This window comes from Panulirus ornatus, chromosome 19 (assembly GCF_036320965.1).
Source record: "Panulirus ornatus isolate Po-2019 chromosome 19, ASM3632096v1, whole genome shotgun sequence".
Classification (NCBI taxonomy): domain Eukaryota; kingdom Metazoa; phylum Arthropoda; class Malacostraca; order Decapoda; family Palinuridae; genus Panulirus; species Panulirus ornatus.
This window is the reverse complement of record NC_092242.1, coordinates 22,062,231-22,084,270: the sequence shown is the minus strand read 5'-3', so window position 1 is coordinate 22,084,270 and position 22,040 is coordinate 22,062,231. Positions and strand designations below refer to the sequence as shown.

The window sequence follows — 22,040 nt, the reverse complement described above, 5'->3', positions numbered from 1 at the left end:
CTCTACCACTTCTGAAACCACTCTGCTCTTCCCCAATCCAATGCTCTGTACATGCTTTCATCCCCTCAATCAATATCTTCCCATATAGTTTCCCAGGAATACTCGACAAACTTATACCTCTGTAATATGAGCACTCACCTTTATTCCCTTTACCTTTGTACAATGGTACTATTGATGCATTCCGCCAGTCCTCAGGCACCTCACCATGAGTCATACATATCTTAAATATCCTTACCAACCAGTCAACAACGCAGTCACCCACTTTTTTAATAAATTCCACTGCAATACCATCCAAACCCACCGTCTTGCCGGCTTTCATTTTCCGCAAATCTTTTACTACCTCTTCTCTGTTTACCAAATCATTCTCCTTAACCCTCTCACCTCACACACCACCCCGACCAAAACACCCTATATCTGCCACTCTATCATCAAACACATTCAACAAACCCTCAAAATACTCACTCCATCTCCTTCTCACATCACCACTACTTGTTATTACCTCCCCATTTGCCCCCTTCACCGATGTTCCCATTTGTTCTCTTGTCTTACGACCTCCTTCCAAAACATCTTTTTATTCTCCCTAAAATTTAATGATACTCTCTCACCCCAACTCTCTTTTGCCCTCTTTTTTCACCTCTTGCACCTTTCTCTTGACCTCCTGCCTCTTTCTTTTATATATCTCCCAGTCATTTGCATTATTTCCATGCAAAAATCGTCCAAAGGCCTCTCTCTTCTCTTTCACTAATAATCTTACTTCTTCATCCCACCACTCCCTACCCTTTCTAATCTGCCCACCTCCCATGCTTCTCATACCACAAGCATCTTTTGCAAAAGCCATCACTGCTTCCCTAAATACATCCCATTCCTCCCCCACTCCCCTAATGTCCTTTACTCTCACCTTTTTCCATTCTGCACTCAGTCTCTCCTGGTACTTCCTCACACAAGTCTCCTTCCCAAGCTCACTTACTCTCACCACTCTCTTCATCCCAACATTCTCTGTTCTTTTCTGAAAACCTCTACAAATCTTCACTTTCGCCTCCAAAAGATAATGATCAAACATCCCTCCAGTTGCACCTCTCAGCACATTAACATCCAAAAGCCTCTCACGCACCTATCAATTAACACGTAATCCAATATGCTTTCAGGCCATCTCTCCTACTTACATATGTATGCTTTTGTATATCTCCCTTTTTTAATCCAGGTATTCCCAATCACCAGTCCTTTCTCAGCACACAAATCTTCAAGCTCTTCACCATTTCCATTTACAACACTGAACACCCCATGTACACCAATTATTCCCCCAACTGCCACATTACTCACCTTTGCATTCAAATCACCCATTACTATAACCTAGTCACTTACATCAAAACTACTAACACACTCACTCAGCTGCTCCCAAAACACTTGCCTCTCATGACCTTCCTTCTCATGCCCAGGTGCATAGGCACCAATAATCACCCATCTCTCTCCATCCACTTTCAGTTTTACCCATATCAATCCAGACTTTACTTTCTTACACTTCATCACATACTCCCCCAACTCCTGTTTCAGGAGTAGTGCTACTCCTTCCCTTGCTCTTGTCCTCTCACCAACCACTGACTACTCCTAAAACATTCCCGAACCACTCTTCCCCTTTACCCTTGAGCTTTGTTTCACTTAGAGCCAAAACATCCAGGTTCCTTTCCTCAAATGTACTACCTATCTCTCCTTTTTTCTCATCTTGGTTACATCCACACACATTTAGACACCCCAGTCTGAGCCTTCGAGGAGGATGAGCACTCCCCACGTGACTCCTTCTTCTGTTTCCCGTTTTAGAAAGTTAAAATACAAGGAGGGAAGGGTTTCTAGCCACCCACACCCATTCCCTTTAGTTGCCTCCTATAACACGTGAGGAATGCGTTGGAGATATTCTTTCTCGCCTATCCCTGGGGATAGTGGAGAAAGAATACTTCCCACATATTCCCTGCGTGTCGTAGAAGGCAACTAAAAGGGAAGGGAGCGGGGGCTGGAAATCCTCCCCTCTCGTTTTTTTTTTAATTTTCCAAAGGAAGGAACAGAGAAGGGGGCCAGGTGAGGATACTCTGTCCTCTGTTCTTATCGCTACCTCGCTAACACGGGAAATGGCATATAGTTTGAAAGAAAGAAAAAACAAAAAAAAGAAAAAAAAATATATGTATATATGTGTATATATATGTAAAAGCTTTGCGGAAGATGAAAGCCGGCAAGGCAGCAGGTTTGGATGGTATTGCAGTGGAATTTATTAAAAAAGGGGGTGACTGTATTATTGACTAGTTGGTAAGGTTATTTAATGTATGTATGACTCATGGTGAGGTGCCTGAGGATTGGCGGAATGCATGCATAGTGCCATTGTACAAAGGCAAAGGGGATAAGAGTGAGTGCTCAAAATACAGAGGTATAAGTTTGTTGAGTATTCCTGGTAAATTATATGGGAGGGTATTGATTGAGAGGGTGAAGGCATGTACAGAGCATCAGATTGGGGAAGAGCAGTGTGGTTTCAGAAGTGATAGAGCATGTGTGGATCAGGTGTTTGCTTTGAAGAATGTATGTGAGAAATACTTAGAAAAGCAAATGGATTTGTATGTAGCATTTATGGATCTGGAGAAGGCATATGATAGAGTTGATAGAGATGCTCTGTGGAAGGTATTAAGAATATATGGTGTGGGAGGCAAGTTGTTAGAAGCAGTGAAAAGTTTTTATCGAGGATGTAAGGCATGTGTACGTGTAGGAAGAGAGGAAAGTGATTGGTTCTCAGTGAATGTAGGTTTGCGGCAGGGGTGTGTGATGTCTCCATGGTTGTTTAATTTGTTTATGGATGGGGTTGTTAGGGAGGTGAATGCAAGAGTTTTGGAAAGAGGGGCAAGTACGAAGTCTGTTGGGGATGAGAGAGCTTGGGAAGTGAGTCAGTTGCTGTTCGCTGATAATACAGCGCTGGTGGCTGATTCATGTGAGAAACTGCAGAAGCTGGTGACTGAGTTTGGTAAAGTGTGTGAAAGAAGAAAGTTAAGAGTAAATGTGAATAAGAGCAAGTTTATTAGGTCCAGTAGGGTTGAGGGTCAAGTCAATTGGGAGGTAAGTTTGAATGGAGAAAAACGAGGAAGTAAAGTGTTTTAGATACCTGGGAGTGGATCTGGCAGCGGATGGAACCATGGAAGCGGAAGTGGATCATAGGGTGGGGGAGGGGGCGAAAATTCTGGGAGCCTTGAAGAATGTTTGGAAATCGAGAACATTATCTCGGAAGGCAAAAATGGGTATGTTTGAAGGAATAGTGGTTCCAACAATGTTGTATGGTTGCAAGGCGTGGGCTGTGGATAGAGTTGTGCGCAGGAGGATGGATGTGCTGGAAATGAGATGTTTGAGGGCAATGTGTGGTGTGAGGTGGTTTGATCGAGTAAGTAACATAAGGGTGAGAGAGATGTGTGGAAATAAAAAGAGCGTGGTTGAGAGAGCAGAAGAGGGTGTTTTGAAATGTCTTGGGCACATGGAGAGAATGAGTGAGGAAAGATTGACCAAGAGGATATATGTGTCGGAGGTGGAGGGAACGAGGAGAAGTGGGAGACCAAATTGGAGGTGGAAAGATGGAGTGAAAAGATTTTGTGTGATCAGGGCCTGAACATGCAAGAGGGTGAAAGGAGGGCAAGGAATAGAGTGAATTGGATCGATGTGGTATACCGGGGTTGACGTGCTGTCAGTGGATTGAATCAGGGCATGTGAAGAGTCTGGGGTAAACCATGGAAAGCTGTGTAGGTATGTATATTTGCGTGTGTGGACGTATGTATATACATGTGTATGGGTTGGGCCATTTCTTTCGTCTGTTTCCTTGCGCTACCTCGCAAATGCGGGAGACAGCGACAAAGCAAAAATATATATATATATATATATATATATATATATATATATATATATATATATATTATCATTATTTTGCTTTGTCGCTGTCTCCCGCGTTTCCGAGGTACCGCAAGGAAACAGACGAAAGAAATGGCCCAACCCACCCCCATACACATGTATATACATACACGTCCACACACGCAAATATATATACCTATACATCTCAATGTACACATATATATACACACACAGACACATACATATATACCCATGCACACAATTCACACTGTCTGCCTTTATTCATTCCCATCGCCACCTCGCCACACATGGAATGCCATCCCCCTCCCCCCTCATGTGTGCGAGGTAGTGCTAGGAAAAGACAACAAAGACCCCATTTTTCACACTCAGTCTCTAGCTGTCATGCAATAATGCCCGAAACCACAGCTCCCTTTCCACATCCAGGCCCCACACAACTTTCCATGGTTTACCCCAGACGCTTCACATGCCCTGATTCAATCCACTGACAGCACGTCAACCCCGGTATACCACATCGATCCAATTCACTCTATTCCTTGCCTGCCTTTCACCCTCCTGCATGTTCAGGCCCCGATCACTCAAAATCTTTTTCACTCCATCTTTCCACCTCCAATTTGGTCTCCCACTTCTCCTCGTTCCCTCCACCTCCGACACATATATCCTCTTGGTCAATCTTTCCTCACTCATTCTCTCCATGTGCCCAAACCATTTCAAAACACCCTCTTCTGCTCTCTCAACCACGCTCTTTTTATTTCCACACATCTCTCTTACCCTTACATTACTTACTCGATCAAACCACCTTACACCACACATTGTCCTCAAACATCTCATTTCCAGCACATCCACCTTCCTGCGCACAACTCTATCCATAGCCCACGCCTCGCAACCATACAACATTGTTGGAACCACTATTCCTTCAAACATACCCATTTTTGCTTTCCGAGATAATGTTCTCGACTTCCACACATTCTTCAAGGCTCCCAGGATTTTCGCCCCCTCCCCCACCCTATGATTCACTTCCACTTCCATGGTTCCATCCACTGCCAGATCCACTCCCAGATATATAAAACACTTTACTTCCTCCAGTTTTTCTCCATTCAAACTTACCTCCCAATTGACTTGACCCTCAACCCTACTGGACCTAATAAACTTGCTCTTATTCACATTTACTCTTAACTTTCTTCTTTCACACACTTTACCAAACTCAGTCACCAGCTTCTGCAGTTTCTCACATGAATCAGCCACCAGCGCTGTATTATCAGCGAACAACAACTGACTCACTTCCCAAGCTCTCTCATCCCCAACAGACTTCGTACTTGCCCCAAAACACCCTATATCTGCCACTCTATCATCAAACACATTCAACAAACCTTCAAAATACTCACTCCATCTCCTTCGCACATCACCACTACTTGTTATCACCTCCCCATTAGCGCCCTTCACTGAAGTTCCCATTTGCTCCCTTGTCTTACGCACTTTATTTACCTCCTTCCAGAACATCTTTTTATTCTCCCTAAAATTTAATTATACTCTCTCACCCCAACTCTCATTTGCCCTCTTTTTCATACTATTCGCCATTTCCCACGTCAGCAAGGTAGCGTTAAGGAAGGAGGACTGAGCCTCTGGGGGAATATCCCCACTTGGCCCCCTCCTCTGTGTGTGTGTGTGTGTGTGTGTGTGTCAGAGGTGGAGGAAACAAGGAGAAGCGGGAGACCAAATTGGAGTTGGAAGGATGGAGTGAAAAAGATTTTGAGCGATTGGGGCCTGAACATACAGGAGGGTGGAAGGAGAGCAAGGAAGTTAGTGATTTAGAATGATGTGGTATACCGGAGTCGATGTGCTGTCAATGGACAGAACCAGAGCATGTGAAGCCTTTGAGATAAACCATTGAAAGGTCCGTGGGGCCTGGATTTGGAAAGATAGCTGTGGTTTTGGCGCATTACACATGACAGCTAGAGACTGAGTGTGAATGAATGTGGCCTTTGTCTCTTTCTGGTGCTACCTCACCGAAGGGAGGGAATGCTATTTCCTGTGTGGCGGGGTAGCAGCGGGAATGGATGAACACAGCAAGCATGAATATGGTCATGTGTATATATGTGTGTGTCTGTGTATGTATATATATGTATACATTGATATATAAATGTATCTATTTATGCGTGTATGGGTTTTTATGTATATATATATATATATATATGTATTCCCTGGGGATAGGGGAGAAAGAATACTTCCCACGTATTCCCTGCGTGTCGTAGAAGGCGACTAAAAGGGAAGGGAGCGGGGGGCTGGAAATCCTCCCCTCTCGTTTTTTTTTTTTTTTTTTTTTCAATTTTCCAAAAGAAGGAACAGAGAAGAGGTCCAGGTGAGGATATTCCCTCAAAGGCCCAGTCCTCTGTTCTTAACGCTACCTCGCTATCGCGGGAAATAGCGAATAGTATGAAAAAAAAAAAAAAATATATATATATATGTGTGTGTATGTGGGTGGGTGGGCCATTCTTCATCTGTTTTCCTTGCACTGCCTTGCTAAAGCAGGGAACAGTGATTAAGTACAATGTGACCAAACCATTTCAATACACCCTCTTCTGCTCTCTGAACCACACTCTTTTTATCACCACACATCTTTCTTACCCTTGCATTACTTACTCGATCAAACCACCTCACACCACATACTGTCCTCAAACATTTCATTTCCCATATATCCACCCTCCTCCGTGCAACTTTATCTATAGCTTATGCCTAGCAACCATATAACATTGTTGGAACCACTATTCCTTCAAACATACCCATTTTTGCTCTCCGAGATAATGCTCTTGCCTTCCACACATTCTTCAATGCTCCCACAACTTTCCTTCTCTCCCCCACCCTATGATTTGCTTCCACTTCCATGGTTCCATCCGCTGCTCAGTCCACTCCCAGATATCTAAAACACTTCACTTCCTCCAGTTTTTCTCCATTCAAACTTACCTCCCAATTAACTTGTCCCTTAACCCTACTGAAGCTAATAACCTTGCTCTTATTCACTTTTACTCTCAGCTTTCTTCTTTCACACACTTTACCAAACTCAGTCACTAACTTCTGCAGTTTCTCACCCGAATCAGCCACCAGTGCTGTCGTCAGCGAACAACAACTGATTCACTTCCCAAGCCCTCTCATCCACAACAGACTGCATACTTGTCCCTCTCTCCAAAACTCTTATATTCACCTCCCTAACAACCCTATCCATAAAGAAATTAAACAACCATGGAGACATCACGCACCATTGCTATAAACCAACATTCACTGGGAACCAATCACTTTCCTCTCTTCCTACTTGTACAAATGCCTTACATCCTTCATAAAAACTTTTCACTGCTTCAAACAACTTACCTCCCAGACCATATACTCTTAATACCTTCCACAAAGCGTTTCTATTAACTCTGTCATATGCTTTCTCCAGATCCATAAATGCTACATATAAATCATCTGTTTTTCTTAGTATTTCTCACATACATTCTTCAAACCAAACACCTGATCCGCACATCCTCTACCAGTTCTGAAACCACACTGCTCTTCCCCAATCTGATGCTCTATACATGCCTTTACCCTCTCAATTGATACCCTCCCATGTAATTTCCATGGAATACTTAACAAACTTCTACCTCTGTAATTTGAACACTAACCTTTATCCCCTTTGCCCTTGTACAATGGCACTATACATGCATTCTGCCAATCCTTAGGCAGTTCACCATGATCCATACATATGCTGAATATCCTTACCAACTAATCAACAACAATTCACCCCCTTTCTTATCAAATCCAACTGCAATACCATCCAAAACCGCCGCCTTGCCAGATTTCATCTTCCACAAGGCTTTCACTATCTCTTTTCTCTTAACCAAACCATTCACCCTGACCCTCTCACTTTGCAGGCTACCCTGACCAAAAAACTGTACATCTGCCACTCTATCATCAAACACATCCAACAAACCTTCAAAATACTCAATCCATCTCCTCACTTCATCACTACCTAACATCATTTCCCCCTTGCCCCCTTCACTGATGTTCCCATTTGTTCTCGTCTTTCACACATTATCAACTACCTTCCAAAACATCTTTTTATTCTACCTAAAGCTTAATGATACTCTATCACCCAAACTCTCATCTACCCCCTTTTTTAATCCTTACACCTTCCTCTTGACTTTCTGCCACTTTCATTAATACATCTCCCAGTCATTTGCACTCCTTCCTTGTAATTATTGTCCAAATGCCTCTCTTTTCTCTTTCACTAACAACTTTACTTCTTCATCCAACCACTCACTACCCTTTCTAATCTACCAACCTCCCACCTTTCCCATACCACATGCATCTTTTGCACTTGCCATGATGTTCCCATTTGTTCTCGTCTTTCACACATTATCAACTACCTTCCAAAACATCTTTTTATTCTACCTAAAGTTTAATGATACTCTATCACCCAAACTCTCATCTACCCCCTTTTTTAATCCTTACACCTTCCTCTTGACTTTCTGCCACTTTCATAAATACATCTCCCAGTCATTTGCACTCCTTCCTTGTAATCATTGTCCAAATGCCTCTCTTTTCTCTTTCACTAACAACTATACTTCTTCATCCCACCACTCACTACCCTTTCTAATCTACCAACCTCCCACCTTTCCCATACGACATGCATCTTTTGCACATGCCATGATTGCTTCCCTAAATACTTACCATTCCTCACCCACTCCCTTCACATCATTTGCTCTCACCTTTTGCCATTCTACTCTCAGTCCCTCCTAGCACTTCCTAACACAAGTGTCCTTTCCAATACACCCAATTTATTGACCAACCCTTAGTGGAGGACAAACAGTCAACCCCAGGCTGCCCTTGAATGCATCATGGTTAGCAATACTGACTGCTAGACAATGAAGTTACTCTTTTCCTCATTAGTGTCTGTTTTCACTTCCCTTCTGCCTCCTTCACCATTGTTCCTATTTTTTCTCTTGTTTTTCTCACACTATCAACCTTCTTCCAAAGTCCCTTCTTATTTTTCCTGAACTTTGCTATTATTTGTTCACCTCAACTCCCATATGTACTCTTTTTCAGCCCTTGCACATTCCTCCTGACCTTCTGACACTTTATCATGTGTATCTCCCAGTCACTCACGCTCCTCCCTGTAAGTACCAACCATACACTTCTCTTTCCTGTTTCATTGTAATTTTGCTTCATCATATCACCTCTCACTACCTTTTCTTACCTACCCACCTCCAACCTTCCACATGTTATGCATCTGTCTTGCACATCCAGCACTGCTTCTTTCAGTGCCCCCCTCATTCCTTACCCATCCCCCTAGCTTCATTTACTCTCATCTTCGGCTGTTCTAAATGCAATCTCTAACAGATTTCTTAGCAAAAGTCTCTTTTCCAAGTGCACTTACTTTCAACATCTTTTTCTCACTCATATTATTTCCTCTTTCCCAAAAACTTGGGGAAAGCAGAGAAGGAATTCTATCCATGTATTCCTTGTGTCATAGAAGATGACTAAGAGAGGTAGGAGTGGGAGATTAGAAATTCTCCTATTCTTGTATTTCAGTTTCTAAAAGATGGAAAAGAAGGAGCCAGGTGAGGAGTGCTCATCCTCCTCCAAAGGCTTGGGTTAAGGTATCTGAACGTGTCAGTGTAACCAAGAGAAGAAGAAAGGAGAGACAGGTGGTGTGTTTGATGAAAGTAAAATGGATATTCTAGATCTGAGTGAATAAAGCACAAAGTCTGAGGAAAGAATGGTTTGGGAATGTCTCAAGGATAAAGTCAGGGGTTAGTAAGAGGGAAAAAGCAAAGAAAAGGGTAACACTAATTTTGAAGTAGGAGTTTTGGGAATGAGTGTAAAAGAATCTAAGGAGATGAGCTCCAGACTGATGTGGGTAAAAATCAAAAAGGACTAAAAGAGATGGATGATTATTAGTGTTTAAGCACCTGGCCAGGAGAAGAATGATGAAGAGAGGCAAGTGTTCTGGGAGCACAGAAGTGAGTGCGTCAGTCGTTTTGATACAAGAGACCAAATATTAGAGAAGGGTGATTTAAATCTGAAGGTGTGACTGAACTATGCCTGCTCAGGATTACACTGTGAGTGAAAAGTCATCTTTAGTGAGGCTAAATCACTGGGAATACAGTGCCATCAAAGAACTTCTCACTCCAAAGGAGTCTATATTTCTCTGTTACTGGATATAGCGCAGCCTTGGAATGCAGGAGCCTTCAGAAAGGTCCTAGGAACACCAGACTTTTCATAAAAACTGGTCCTGTAGTAATAGTATACAAATAAACATACATATATGCCTGCTTTACCTTACCTTTTTTCCCAAAAAGTCACTTCTATCCTTACGAGACTCCTGCAGTACTCAGAAAGCTGATCATGTCCACCAGTCAGGACCACAGATCATAAAGTGTTGTGATGTTGTGAGTGCAAATATGTGCAAAAAGTACAAGGCAAATGAGTAGTGAGTACTTAGTGTTTTTTTATGGGAGATGCATTGTGAGCATGAAGGGCCTTGGGATATGTTGAAACATTATTTGTAATACTGTAGTGATGGGTGATGTTCAGAGCATAAGTAGGAGAGTATGACTCATGTCTGTCTGGGGAGCATGGTTTCTGATGAGTGCATGTCTGGAGGCCTGGAGGTTAAGACTGAATTTGGAGTGAGTTGTTTAGTGCTTGCCAGCAATTTCAGTGTGAATATGTTTTACACTGTTCTATTTGTTGGGTGCGGGAAATTTGAGAGTAAAGGTTACTGAAAAGTGAGTCAAGGGTAAGCTTTTTATTTCTACTAGGGGGTTGTTGTTTACATATAAAGTGGTTAGGGTGGGAGAGGTCTAGTGCTGTTGCATAGAAGTGAGTGCAAGCATGTTGGGGTGGGACTGTATTGGGAGGCTCTTATTTTCATTGTGAAAGTGTTGAGTGTTTGTAGTTACTACACAGCCAGTAATTGTCTCAATGCACTAATCTGTGTGGTTTGAGCTTTATCATAGTTTTAGGAGGTTGGAAGACCAGACAAGTGAGGCACAGTTTAAAGTGAAGTGGATGAATTGTTTGTATAGGAAGCTGAAGGATTCTTGCCCTTGTCCAATTCTGGTGCCAGTTAGTGCTCTGAGGGTGTTTACTATGAGTGCTGGTTTTGAGTTGATGTTACTGATGTAGAGAGTGAATGTCATGTGTGTGTCATACATGACACCTAAAATAGTTAGTCTTTTATTCAGAGGTTCTGGAGGGTGTGAGCTGCAGTCATAAATGACTGGGGTTATAAGAGTGATTGAAGATTTTCTGTCCTATGATACCCCTCTGTGGAGCTTCTAAGCATTCTGGATTTGAGATCATCTACCTGCACTATTAAAGGTATCACAGCAGTGCCATTACATACATAGAAAGATGAAAGTTTTAAGTAGAGGCAGTAGTAAAGAACAGAGGCCTGGCAAGACTAGGAAAGCTGTACATGACAGTAAAGAGGTAAGCTGCAAAACATACACAATCTATTTTCAGATAAGGTATGCCATGAATTACCACAGGAGCCTATCAGAAGTGTTCAATTTGTGAATAAGTCCTTCGATAAAGGAAAATTCATGAAAAAGACCTAAGGGCACATACAGAAATATTTTCAAGGGAAGAAAAAACATGTATGTATAATGTAGGAGATCAGCCTTTACATTGTATTTCAAAAGACTCAAAGAATGTGTTATGCATGTTTAAACACAAACACAAATATCAATTACCCAATAACTTTTCAAATAAATATCATGTAAAATATTGTTATAAATGTGTAAATCATCCAGCTACTTGTTGAGATAGGTGTATATTACAAACAGTATTATCATCTGCAATAAATCTAAAGCTAAAGGATTATTTCATAATCTAGGCCACCATAAAGTACATTTAATTACATATTTGATTAAATGATTTCAGCAATATTGGTTGTCCTTTTCTGTCCAAAAAATATGCTCCATTTAAGTAACTAAATCCATGAATATGCCACAAGCAATTTTTTGTATAATATAAAGGGGGAATATACTCCCTCTTGCCCCTTCCTCAAGTACCCATGAATAGAGCTTTCCTCTTTCCTTTCTTAAAGTATCACCATAATGTGTAAATTTGTAGTGGTCTCTGTGGGTCTTAATCTTCATGCTAAATTTCTGCTGATGAAATGGTGAAAACCAAGGCATAAAGATCTGCAGATTTTAAGGTAATACTGCTCATGAAGCCCTGAAAGCATGGGCATACTTTTGTAACATAATCACTGTGTTCTTCTTTATTCTCATACAAATTTTCATTTGAGCTGTCCTTTCAAGGGTCTGTAGTATGTCTTGTTACAGAAAACATGGGTATAAACATATTCAAAAATTTGATATATAAATGGAATGAAAGAAATACTGACAATTCTTCTTTAGTAATGACAATATGGGCAACTATACCAAACAGTCCTTGGTACAAAATACTTACTGTTGTATGAGACATGGATCTCGGGTCTGGGCCATGGCCTTTAACATAAGTCTTTTCTCACTCGGGATGGAGGATGTACTGTAAACCTGCCAACAATGCTGCCAGTCTTCTTCAGTACCATATCTGTAAATTTACATTCTGTTTGTATGTGATATAATGAAGTGTCTTTCAATGTGGCATAATCTAGAGTCTTTTAATTTCATTTTAATTTACACTGGTTGAATCAAGTGCATATTGTATATTTCTGAACCAGCCTTCTTAGAAGACAGACATGCCTACTGTACCCTGAATCCTAAGAATCCAGGCCAATTTTCATACCTTTTTCTAGTTCTTTTATAATGAATGCTCCAATCATGAACAAAAGTCCACAAGGCCAGACCTTAATTGAAATATAGAGAGAACTATGAAAGGGGGGAAACAAAAGGGGAAAGTATTCACAAATTTTGGAGGAAGCAAAAAACCTGTCTTTTAAAATGTGCCTTGTCATAGTTATCGGGAAAGAAATGAGAAGGTAGAGAGTTCCAAAGCTTCAACGTGTAGGGAAGGAATGTTATCAAAGTGGCCCACCCTTGAGTTGCCGATGACCACACAGTAATCATGTGATGCAGCACTTTGCTGAGTTCTGTGTGGTCTAGCTAGTGGTGAGGGCACACAAGCAGTGCAAGAGGGTCAAGTCTGAAGACAGCCTGGGAAGTTTATAAGTTAGACTCTGATAAGTAAAAATGCAGAGTGAGAACCATCTCAGGTGTGAGAGCAGTACTCCATACAAGGATTAATCAATCCTTTGTATAAACGGAGCAACTGTTCAGATGAAAAAAGTTTCAACATCTAAACAGGACACCCAGAGTCTTAGAGGCAGACACACCTATTTCCCTAAGGGGATATGGCTATTCCCATAAAGTAGGGTTTTCAAGAAAGAGTGGATGTTATAATACTACCAAGTATGTTCATTAAGTCAAGAGATGGAATTACAAAACCGTCAAAGGAGAGATGAGTCTTTGACAGCGAGATGAGTAGAAACTGGGTTTTGGAAGCATTTAACTTACTAATATTTCATCTACCCCACTGAGACATCCTGTCTAAGTCTTGAGTTTATTACGGAAGCTGTATCAAGACAAGATGCAGATCAGGTGAAAGAAGGAGGAACAGAATTGAAGGATGTGGATGAATGCAATGTTGAGCCATTAGCATATGAGTGCATTTGATTATTTGTGGAGGAGAGGAAATTGTATAAAGAAAAAGTAAAAAAAAGAGAAGAGGACAAGACAAAACCTTTAGGGAGACCGCTGTTGGAGATAGGGGGGAAGGTTGATCCATCAACAATCACAGAGATATCTGGCTAGAGAGGAAGCTAGATATGAAAGAGCAAAGTAAGGGAGGGAAGCCAAAAGATGGCAGCTTAGAGATGAGATGCTGATGCCACACCCTGTCAAAAGCTTTGGACATGTCAAGGGCAACTATGCATGACTCATCAAAATCTTTCAGGGATGATGACCAGACATTACACAGCTGGGAAAGAAATATTACCATTGGATCTCACTTTCTAGATGCCATACTGGAGATCAGAGAGAAGACTGTGAGTCTCAAGTTGAGGAGGGATTCAAAACCTGGAAATGACAGATGTAAAAGGCAATAGGACAATAGTGAGAAGGGTCAGAATGGTCAACCTTCTTAGGGATGGGATGTATCAATGCATGCTTCCAAGGAGAAGTTTTGGTTTCTAAAAAGAAATGGAACAGACATGCAAGCACAGGTGCAAGTTCTGAGGCACACTCTTTCGGTACAAGGGGATGGATGCCAGTGGGACCATAAGGCTTGCTTGTGTCCAGAGGAAGAAGCTCTTTTCTAAGAGTCCAGAAAGAGATTATGGTATGGGAAGGGGTATAGGATTAGGAAGAGGAGCATCAGGGGTGAAGGAAAGTTAAAGTCATCCAAGGTGGAGTTAGGGGAGAAATGGTAACCAATGAGAACTGCTTTGTCTATAGGAGAGACAGATACAGTATTGTGAGAACAGAAAAGTGAAGGAAAGGTAGAGCAACAGAAGAAATTTGATGCCCTTAGCTTAAGACCAGAAAGACCTATCAGCAGATGAAAAGGAGAGGTTATCACACTTCCTTTGAATAAAAAAATGCTTTGCCTCATGGATGACATGCTTGCAGTGATTACGTGCAAATAAAAGCTGAACAGGCCTGAATGGCCTTTGAACAGGAATGGTTGAACCATGGACTGGATGAAGAGGTCATCTTATAGAAAGAGGGGAAAAATGCTTCCATTTCCACAAGGATAATGTCTGCAATGCATCTGGTTAAGACAGATGTATCACCACATAAGAGACAATAATTTATCCTAGGAAAGTCAGAAAAGAAGTAACATGAATTATTCCAGTCAGCTTTGTTGAAGTGCAAGTATTTACACTTAGGAGGGCTACTGGAGGGGGAGGTCCTATTAGAATAGATACATTCATGAGAGTGAGATCAGATGAACCAACTAGGGGTGAGATTGTGTACTTACAACAGGATGAACTTAAGGTGTACAGATCCAGAATATTAGGAGAGTGGTCACAGTGTTCAGGAATATGAGTAGGGTGGGAGATGATTGACTCTAAATCATTGAGAATGGAAAATGTGAGGGCTTAAATCCCTCCATCATCCGTATGGGAGAAAATTCACCCGTTCCCTATGATGAATGTTGAAAACTCCGAGGTAGAAGATGTACGCTTGCGGGTGATAGGATGCCACAGTCTCATGGCAGGAGTTTAGACAAAGAAAGATATAAAAATTGTAGAATTGAGGAAAGCAATAGATGAAACAGGGGGAAAAGTGTGGTAGTTGGGAGAAAGACCTGAGCCAATAAATATCAAAATTTGGGGACTCAAAGTCCTTGAGGTATGCAACAGGTGGGATGATGTTAGAATAAACAAAAACACCAGCCTTTGAACTGGAATTGAGAGTGGATATCATACTTCGATATGAAAAAAAGACTAGTGAGAAAATCAAAAGACAAAGCTGTCTCAGTGACAAGCTAGATATCATTAGAGGTACTAGACTTATCTTCAACACAGGAAAGGTACTAAAGAGACCATGAATGTTGGTATAGTGAATAGTGTGTTTTATCTACATCTTTTCAGGCAAAGATTTTGCTTTATTCTAACTGTGTTTGTTAATCATGTTATGGGCCTCTGTGATACATCAGTTAATAATGCTGATCGTAAAACATTCATGAGCTACCCATGATCAAGACCACATAGGTTTCAATCTTGGTTATGGAAGCTGGTCTGCGCAATTAACAAAGAAGTTTATTCTTCCCTAGAGGCTGGATTATACATTATTTTTTTTTATTATACTTTGTCGCTGTCTCCCGCGTTTGCGAGGTAGCGCAAGGAAACAGACGAAAGAAATGGCCCAACCCCCCCCATACACATGTATATACATACGTCCACACACGCAAATATACATACCTACACAGCTTTCCATGGTTTACCCCAGATGCTTCACATGCCCTGATTCAATCCACTGACAGCACGTCAACCCCGGTATACCACATCGATCCTATTCACTCTATTCTTTGCCCTCCTTTCACCCTCCTGCATGTTCAGGCCCCGATCACACAAAATCTTTTTCACTCCATCTTTCCACCTCCAATTTGGTCTCCCACTTCTCCTCGTTCCCTCCACCTCCGACACATATATCCTCTTGGTCAATCTTTCCTCACTCATTCTCTCCATGTGCCCAAACCATTTCAAAACACCCTCTTCTGCTCTCTCAACCATGCTCTTTTTATTTCCACACATCTCTCTTACCCTTACGTTACTTACTCGATCAAACCACCTCACACCACACATTGTCCTCAAACATCTCATTTCCAGCACATCCATCCTCCTGCGCACAACTCTATCCATAGCCCACGCCTCGCAACCATACAACATTGTTGGAACCACTATTCCTTCAAACATACCCATTTTTGCTTTCCGAGATAATGTTCTCGACTTCCACACATTCTTCAAGGCTCCCAGAATTTTCACCCCCTCCCCCACCCTATGATCCACTTCCGCTTCCATGGTTCCATCCGCTGCCAGATCCACTCCCAGATATCTAAAACACTTTACTTCCTCCAGTTTTTCTCCATTCAAACTTACCTACCAATTGACTTGACTCTCAACCCTACTGTACCTAATAACGTTGCTCTTATTCACATTTACTCTTAACTTTCTTCTTTCACATACTTTACCAAACTCAGTCACCAGCTTCTGCAGTTTCTCACATGAATCAGCCACCAGCGCTGTATCATCAGCGAACAACAACTGACTCACTTCCCAAGCTCTCTCATCCCCAACAGACTTCATACTTGCCCCTCTTTCCAAAACTCTTGCATTCACCTCCCTAACAACCCCATCCATAAACAAATTAAACAACCATGGAGACATCACACACCCCTGCCACAAACCTACATTCACTGAGAACCAATCACTTTCCTCTCTTCCTACACGTACACATGCCTTACATCCTCGATAAAAACTTTTCACTGCTTCTAACAACTTGCCTCCCACACCATATAGTCTTCTGGAAGGAGGTAAATAAAGTGCATAAGACAAGGGAGCAAATAGGAACGTCAGTGAAGGGCGCAAATGGGGAGGTGATAACAAGTAGTGGTGATGTGAGAAGGAGATGGAGTGAGTATTTTGAAGGTTTGTTGAATGTGTTTGATAACAGAGTGGCAGATATAGGGTGTTTTGGTCGAGGTGGTGTGCAAAGTGAGAGGGTTAGGGAAAATGATTTGGTAAACAGAGAAGAGGTAGTAAAAGCTTTGCGGAAGATGAAAGCCGGCAAGGCAGCAGGTTTGGATGGTATTGCAGTGGAATTTATTAAAAAAGGGGGTGACTGTATTATTGACTGGTTGGTAAGGTTATTTAATGTATGTATGACTCATGGTGAGGTGCCTGAGGATTGGCGGAATGCGTGCATAGTGCCATTGTACAAAGGCAAAGGGGATAAGAGTGAGTGCTCAAATTACAGAGGTATAAAAATACTCACTCCATCTCCTTCTCACATCACCACTACTTGTTATCACCTCCCCATTTGCGCCCTTCACTGAAGTTCCCATTTGCTCCCTTGTCTTACGCACTTTATTTACCTCCTTCCAGAACATCTTTTTATTCTCCCTAAAAGTTAATGATACTCTCTCACCCCAACTCTCATTTGCCCTTTTTTTCACCTCTTGCACCTTTCTCTTGACCTCCTGTCTCTTTCTTTTATACGTCTCCCACTCAATTTCATTTTTTCCCTGCAAAAATCGTCCAAATGCCTCTCTCTTCTCTTTCACTAATACTCTTACTTCTTCATCCCACCACTCACTACCCTTTCTAATCAACCCACCTCCCACTCTTCTCATGCCACAAGCATCTTTTGCGCAATCCATCACTTAGAAAAGCAAATGGATTTGTATGTAGCATTTATGGATCTGGAGAAGGCATATGATAGAGTTGATAGAGATGCTCTGTGGAAGGTATTAAGAATATATGGTGTGGGAGGCAAGTTGTTAGAAGCAGTGAAAAGTTTTTATCGAGGATGTAAGGCATGTGTACGTGTAGGAAGAGAGGAAAGTGATTGGTTCTCAGTGAATGTAGGTTTGCGGCAGGGGTGTGTGATGTCTCCATGGTTGTTTAATTTGTTTATGGATGGGGTTGTTAGGGAGGTGAATGCAAGAGTTTTGGAAAGAGGGGCAAGGATGAAGTCTGTTGGGGATGAGAGAGCTTGGGAAGTGAGTCAGTTGTTGTTCGCTGATGATACAGCGCTGGTGGCTGATTCATGTGAGAAACTGCAGAAGCTGGTGACTGAGTTTGGTAAAGTGTGTGAAAGAAGAAAGTTAAGAGTAAATGTGAATAAGAGCAAGGTTATTAGGTACAGTAGGGTTGAGGGTCAAGTCAATTGGGAGGTGAGTTTGAATGGAGAAAAACTGGAGGAAGTGAAGTGTTTTAGATATCTGGGAGTGGATCTGGCAGCGGATGGAAACATGGAAGCGGAAGTGGATCATAGGGTGGGGGAGGGGGCGAAAATTCTGGGAGCCTTGAAGAATGTGTGGAAGTCGAGAACATTATCTCGGAAAGCAAAAATGGGTATGTTTGAAGGAATAGTGGTTCCAACAATGTTGTATGGTTGCGAGGCGTGGACTATGGATAGAGTTGTGTGCAGGAGGATGGATGTGCTGGAAATGAGATGTTTGAGGACAATGTGTGGTGTGAGGTGGTTTGATCGAGTAAGTAACGTAAGGGTAAGAGAGATGTGTGGAAATAAAAAGAGCGTGGTTGAGAGAGCAGAAGAGGGTGTTTTGAAATGGTTTGGGCACATGGAGAGAATGAGTGAGGAAAGATTGACCAAGAGGATATATGTGTCGGAGGTGGAGGGAACGAGGAGAAGAGGGAGACCAAATTGGAGGTGGAAAGATGGAGTGAAAAAGATTTTGTGTGATCGGGGCCTGAACATGCAGGAGGGTGAAAGGAGGGCAAGGAATAGAGTGAATTGGAGCGATGTGGTATACCGGGGTTGACGTGCTGTCAGTGGATTGAATCAAGGCATGTGAAGCGTCTGGGGTAAACCATGGAAAGCTGTGTAGGTATGTATATTTGCGTGTGTGGACGTATGTATATACATGTGTATGGGGGTGGGTTGGGCCATTTCTTTCGTCTGTTTCCTTGCGCTACCTCGCAAACGCGGGAGACAGCGACAAAGCAAAAAAAAAAAAATATATATATATATATATATATATATATATAACAAAGATGAGCAAAGAAAGACTGACTAAGAGGATCTTAATATTAAAAGTAGATGAAACAAATGGGAATAGGGAGACCTAGAAGGAGATGAAAGGAATGACTGAAGGAGGCTTTGGGGTACTGGGGTCTAAACATTCAGGAAAATGAAGGGCATGCATAGGATAGAATGAACTGGATTCATGTGAAATATAGGATCAACAAGATGGTAATGAACTGATCCAGAGCATATGAAGCAATCTAAAAGACCTGGTTGTGGATGGTAAGTGCTGGTTTCAGTAAATCATACTTGACAGCTGGAGAGTGGAGATGTGTAAGTGAGGCCAGTATTATCACATTCCTGATGTTTCCTATACAAAGTTGGAAAAAGCAATTACATATGAATAAAAAAATCTTAAATGTTATTCTTTCTTTTCTTTCAAACTATTCGCCATTTCCCGCGTTAGCAAGGTAGCGTTAAGAACAGAGAACTGGGCCTTTAAGGGAATATCCTCACCTGGCCCCCTTCTCTATTCCTTCTTTTGGAAAATTAAAAAAAAAAAATAATGAGAGGGGAGGATTTCCAGCCCCCCGCTCCCTCCCCTTTTAGTCGCATTCTACGACATGCAGGGAATACGTGGGAAGTATTCTTTCTCCCCTATCCCCAGGGATATATATATGAGTGGTGGGATGAAGAAGTAAGATTATTAGTAAAAGAGAAGAGAGAGGCATTTGGACGATTTTTGCAGGGAAAAATGCAATTGAGTGGGAGATGTATACAAGAAAGAGACAGGAGGTCAAGAGAAAGGTGCAAGAGGTGAAAAAGAGGGCAAATGAGAGTTGGGGTGAGAGAGTATCATTAAATTTTAGGGAGAATAAAAAGATGTTCTGGAAGGAGGTAAATAAAGTGCGTAAGACAAGGGAGCAAATGGGAACTTCAGTGAAGGGTGCAAATGGGGAGGTGATAACAAGTAGTGGTGATGTGAGAATGAGATGGAGTGAGTATTTTGAAGGTTTGTTGAATGTGTTTGATGATAGAGTGGCAGATATAGGGTGTTTTGGTCGAGGTGGTGTGCAAAGTGAGAGGGTTAGGGAAAATGATTTGGTAAACAGAAAAGAGGTAGTAAAAGCTTTGCGGAAGATGAAAGCCGGCAAGGCAGCAGGTTTGGATGGTATTGCAGTGGAATTTATTAAAAAAGGGGGTGACTGTATTATTGACTGTTTGGTAAGGTTATTTAATGTATGTATGACTCATGGTGAGGTGCCTGAGGATTGGTGGAATGCATGCATAGTGCCATTGTACAAAGGCAAAGGGGATAAGAGTGAGTGCTCAAATTACAGAGGTATAAGTTTGTTGAGTATTCCTGGTAAATTATATGGGAGGGTATTGATTGAGAGGGTGAAGGCATGTACAGAGCATCAGATTGGGGAAGAGCAGTGTGGTTTCAGAAGTGGTAGAGCATGTGTGGATCAGGTGTTTGCTTTGAAGAATGTATGTGAGAAATACTTAGAAAAGCAAATGGATTTGTATGTAGCATTTATGGATCTGGAGAAGGCATATGGTAAGAGTTGATAGAGATGCTCTGTGGAAAGGTATTAAGAATATATGGTGTGGGAGGCAAGTTGTTAGAAGCAGTGAAAAGTTTTTATCGAGGATGTAAGGCATGTGTACGTGTAGGAAGAGAGGAAAGTGATTGGTTCTCAGTGAATGTAGGTTTGCGGCAGGGGTGTGTGATGTCTCCATGGTTGTTTAATTTCTTTATGGATGGGGTTGTTAGGGAGGTAAATGCAAGAGTTTTGAAAAGAGGGGCAAGTATGCAGTCTGTTGTGGATGAGAGAGCTTGGGAAGTGAGTCAGTTGTTGTTCGCTAATTAATTAAGGTTATATACTTTGTAAAACTTGTTACTGGCATTTCCCATAACTGTGATCAAATCTTATCATTCTATTTTAATTTGTTGCTGCACTCTTCGGATTTCTGTAATGCAGAGTGCATTATTACCACTATTATATGCCATATTTGATTAAAGGTTACCCAGTAGTAACAAGAGATGTTATGTTTTTGGGTTTCAAAGTGATGTAACTAAAATTGTCCATAACCACAGCTTTTAGGATTCCTCTAGATTAAGTTTATTAAACCCAGTACTCAAGAATTCTTTTCTTAAATCTCTCATATTTTCAGGTACGGATGGGTATACACATGAGCCAGGCTGGAGGTATGGGAGGTGCACAGGTTACCTCACAGTATCCAGGACAACAAGGGCCAATGACTACAATGGCACAAATACCCCCTGGACCTAACCAAATGATGGCAAATGCTGCTGCCCAGGCTAGAAACTCTGCAGCAATGGCTGGAATGACTGGTGCTCACAGTCCGGCTACTATGGCTCAGATGAGTGGAAGTGGGCACCCCATGAGTCCCGCTAATAGGGGTCAGATGGGTGGGGCGAGCCCAGTAAACATGGGTCAGATGAGTGGTCCTGGCCAAGCCCCTAGTCCAGCCAATATGGGAGGCATGGCACACCCACGATCTCCTGCTAACATAAGCCAGATGCACCCTCGCAGTGGCAGCAGTCCAGCAACGATGGGTCAGGGTGGACCAGCAAGACCTCTGAGTAATCCTGGCATGGGTCAAGGAGGCCCCACACGACTCTTTACATTTGTATGTTGTTATTAAGGTACTGAATGGTAGAAGAAGCTGAATCCCCACCATTATCCCTGGGGATAGGGTAGAAAGAGTACTTCCCATGTATTCCCTGCGTGTCGTAGAAGGCGACTAAAAGGGGAGGAAGCGGGGGGCTGGAAATCCTCCCCTCTTGTTTTTTTTTAATTTTCCAAAAGAGGGAACAGAGAAGGGGGCCAGGTGAGGATATCCCTCAGAGGCTCAGTCCTCTGTTCTTAATGCTACCTTACTAATGCGGGAAATGGCAAATAGTTTGAAAAAAAAATATATATA

The 22,040-nt window shown here is 42.0% G+C and overlaps 1 protein-coding gene across 1 annotated transcript in view; it reads right to left on the bottom strand.

Annotated features, from left to right (window-relative positions):
* LOC139755679 (endoplasmic reticulum aminopeptidase 1-like) overlaps positions 1–22,040 on the bottom strand; it is a 383,172-nt gene that overhangs the window by 53,882 nt on the left and 307,250 nt on the right. Inside the window, exon 15 of the mRNA XM_071674326.1 lies at positions 12,343–12,465. Within this exon, the coding sequence (XP_071530427.1) occupies positions 12,343–12,465 (123 nt within the window). The remainder of the gene's footprint in view (positions 1–12,342; positions 12,466–22,040) is intronic.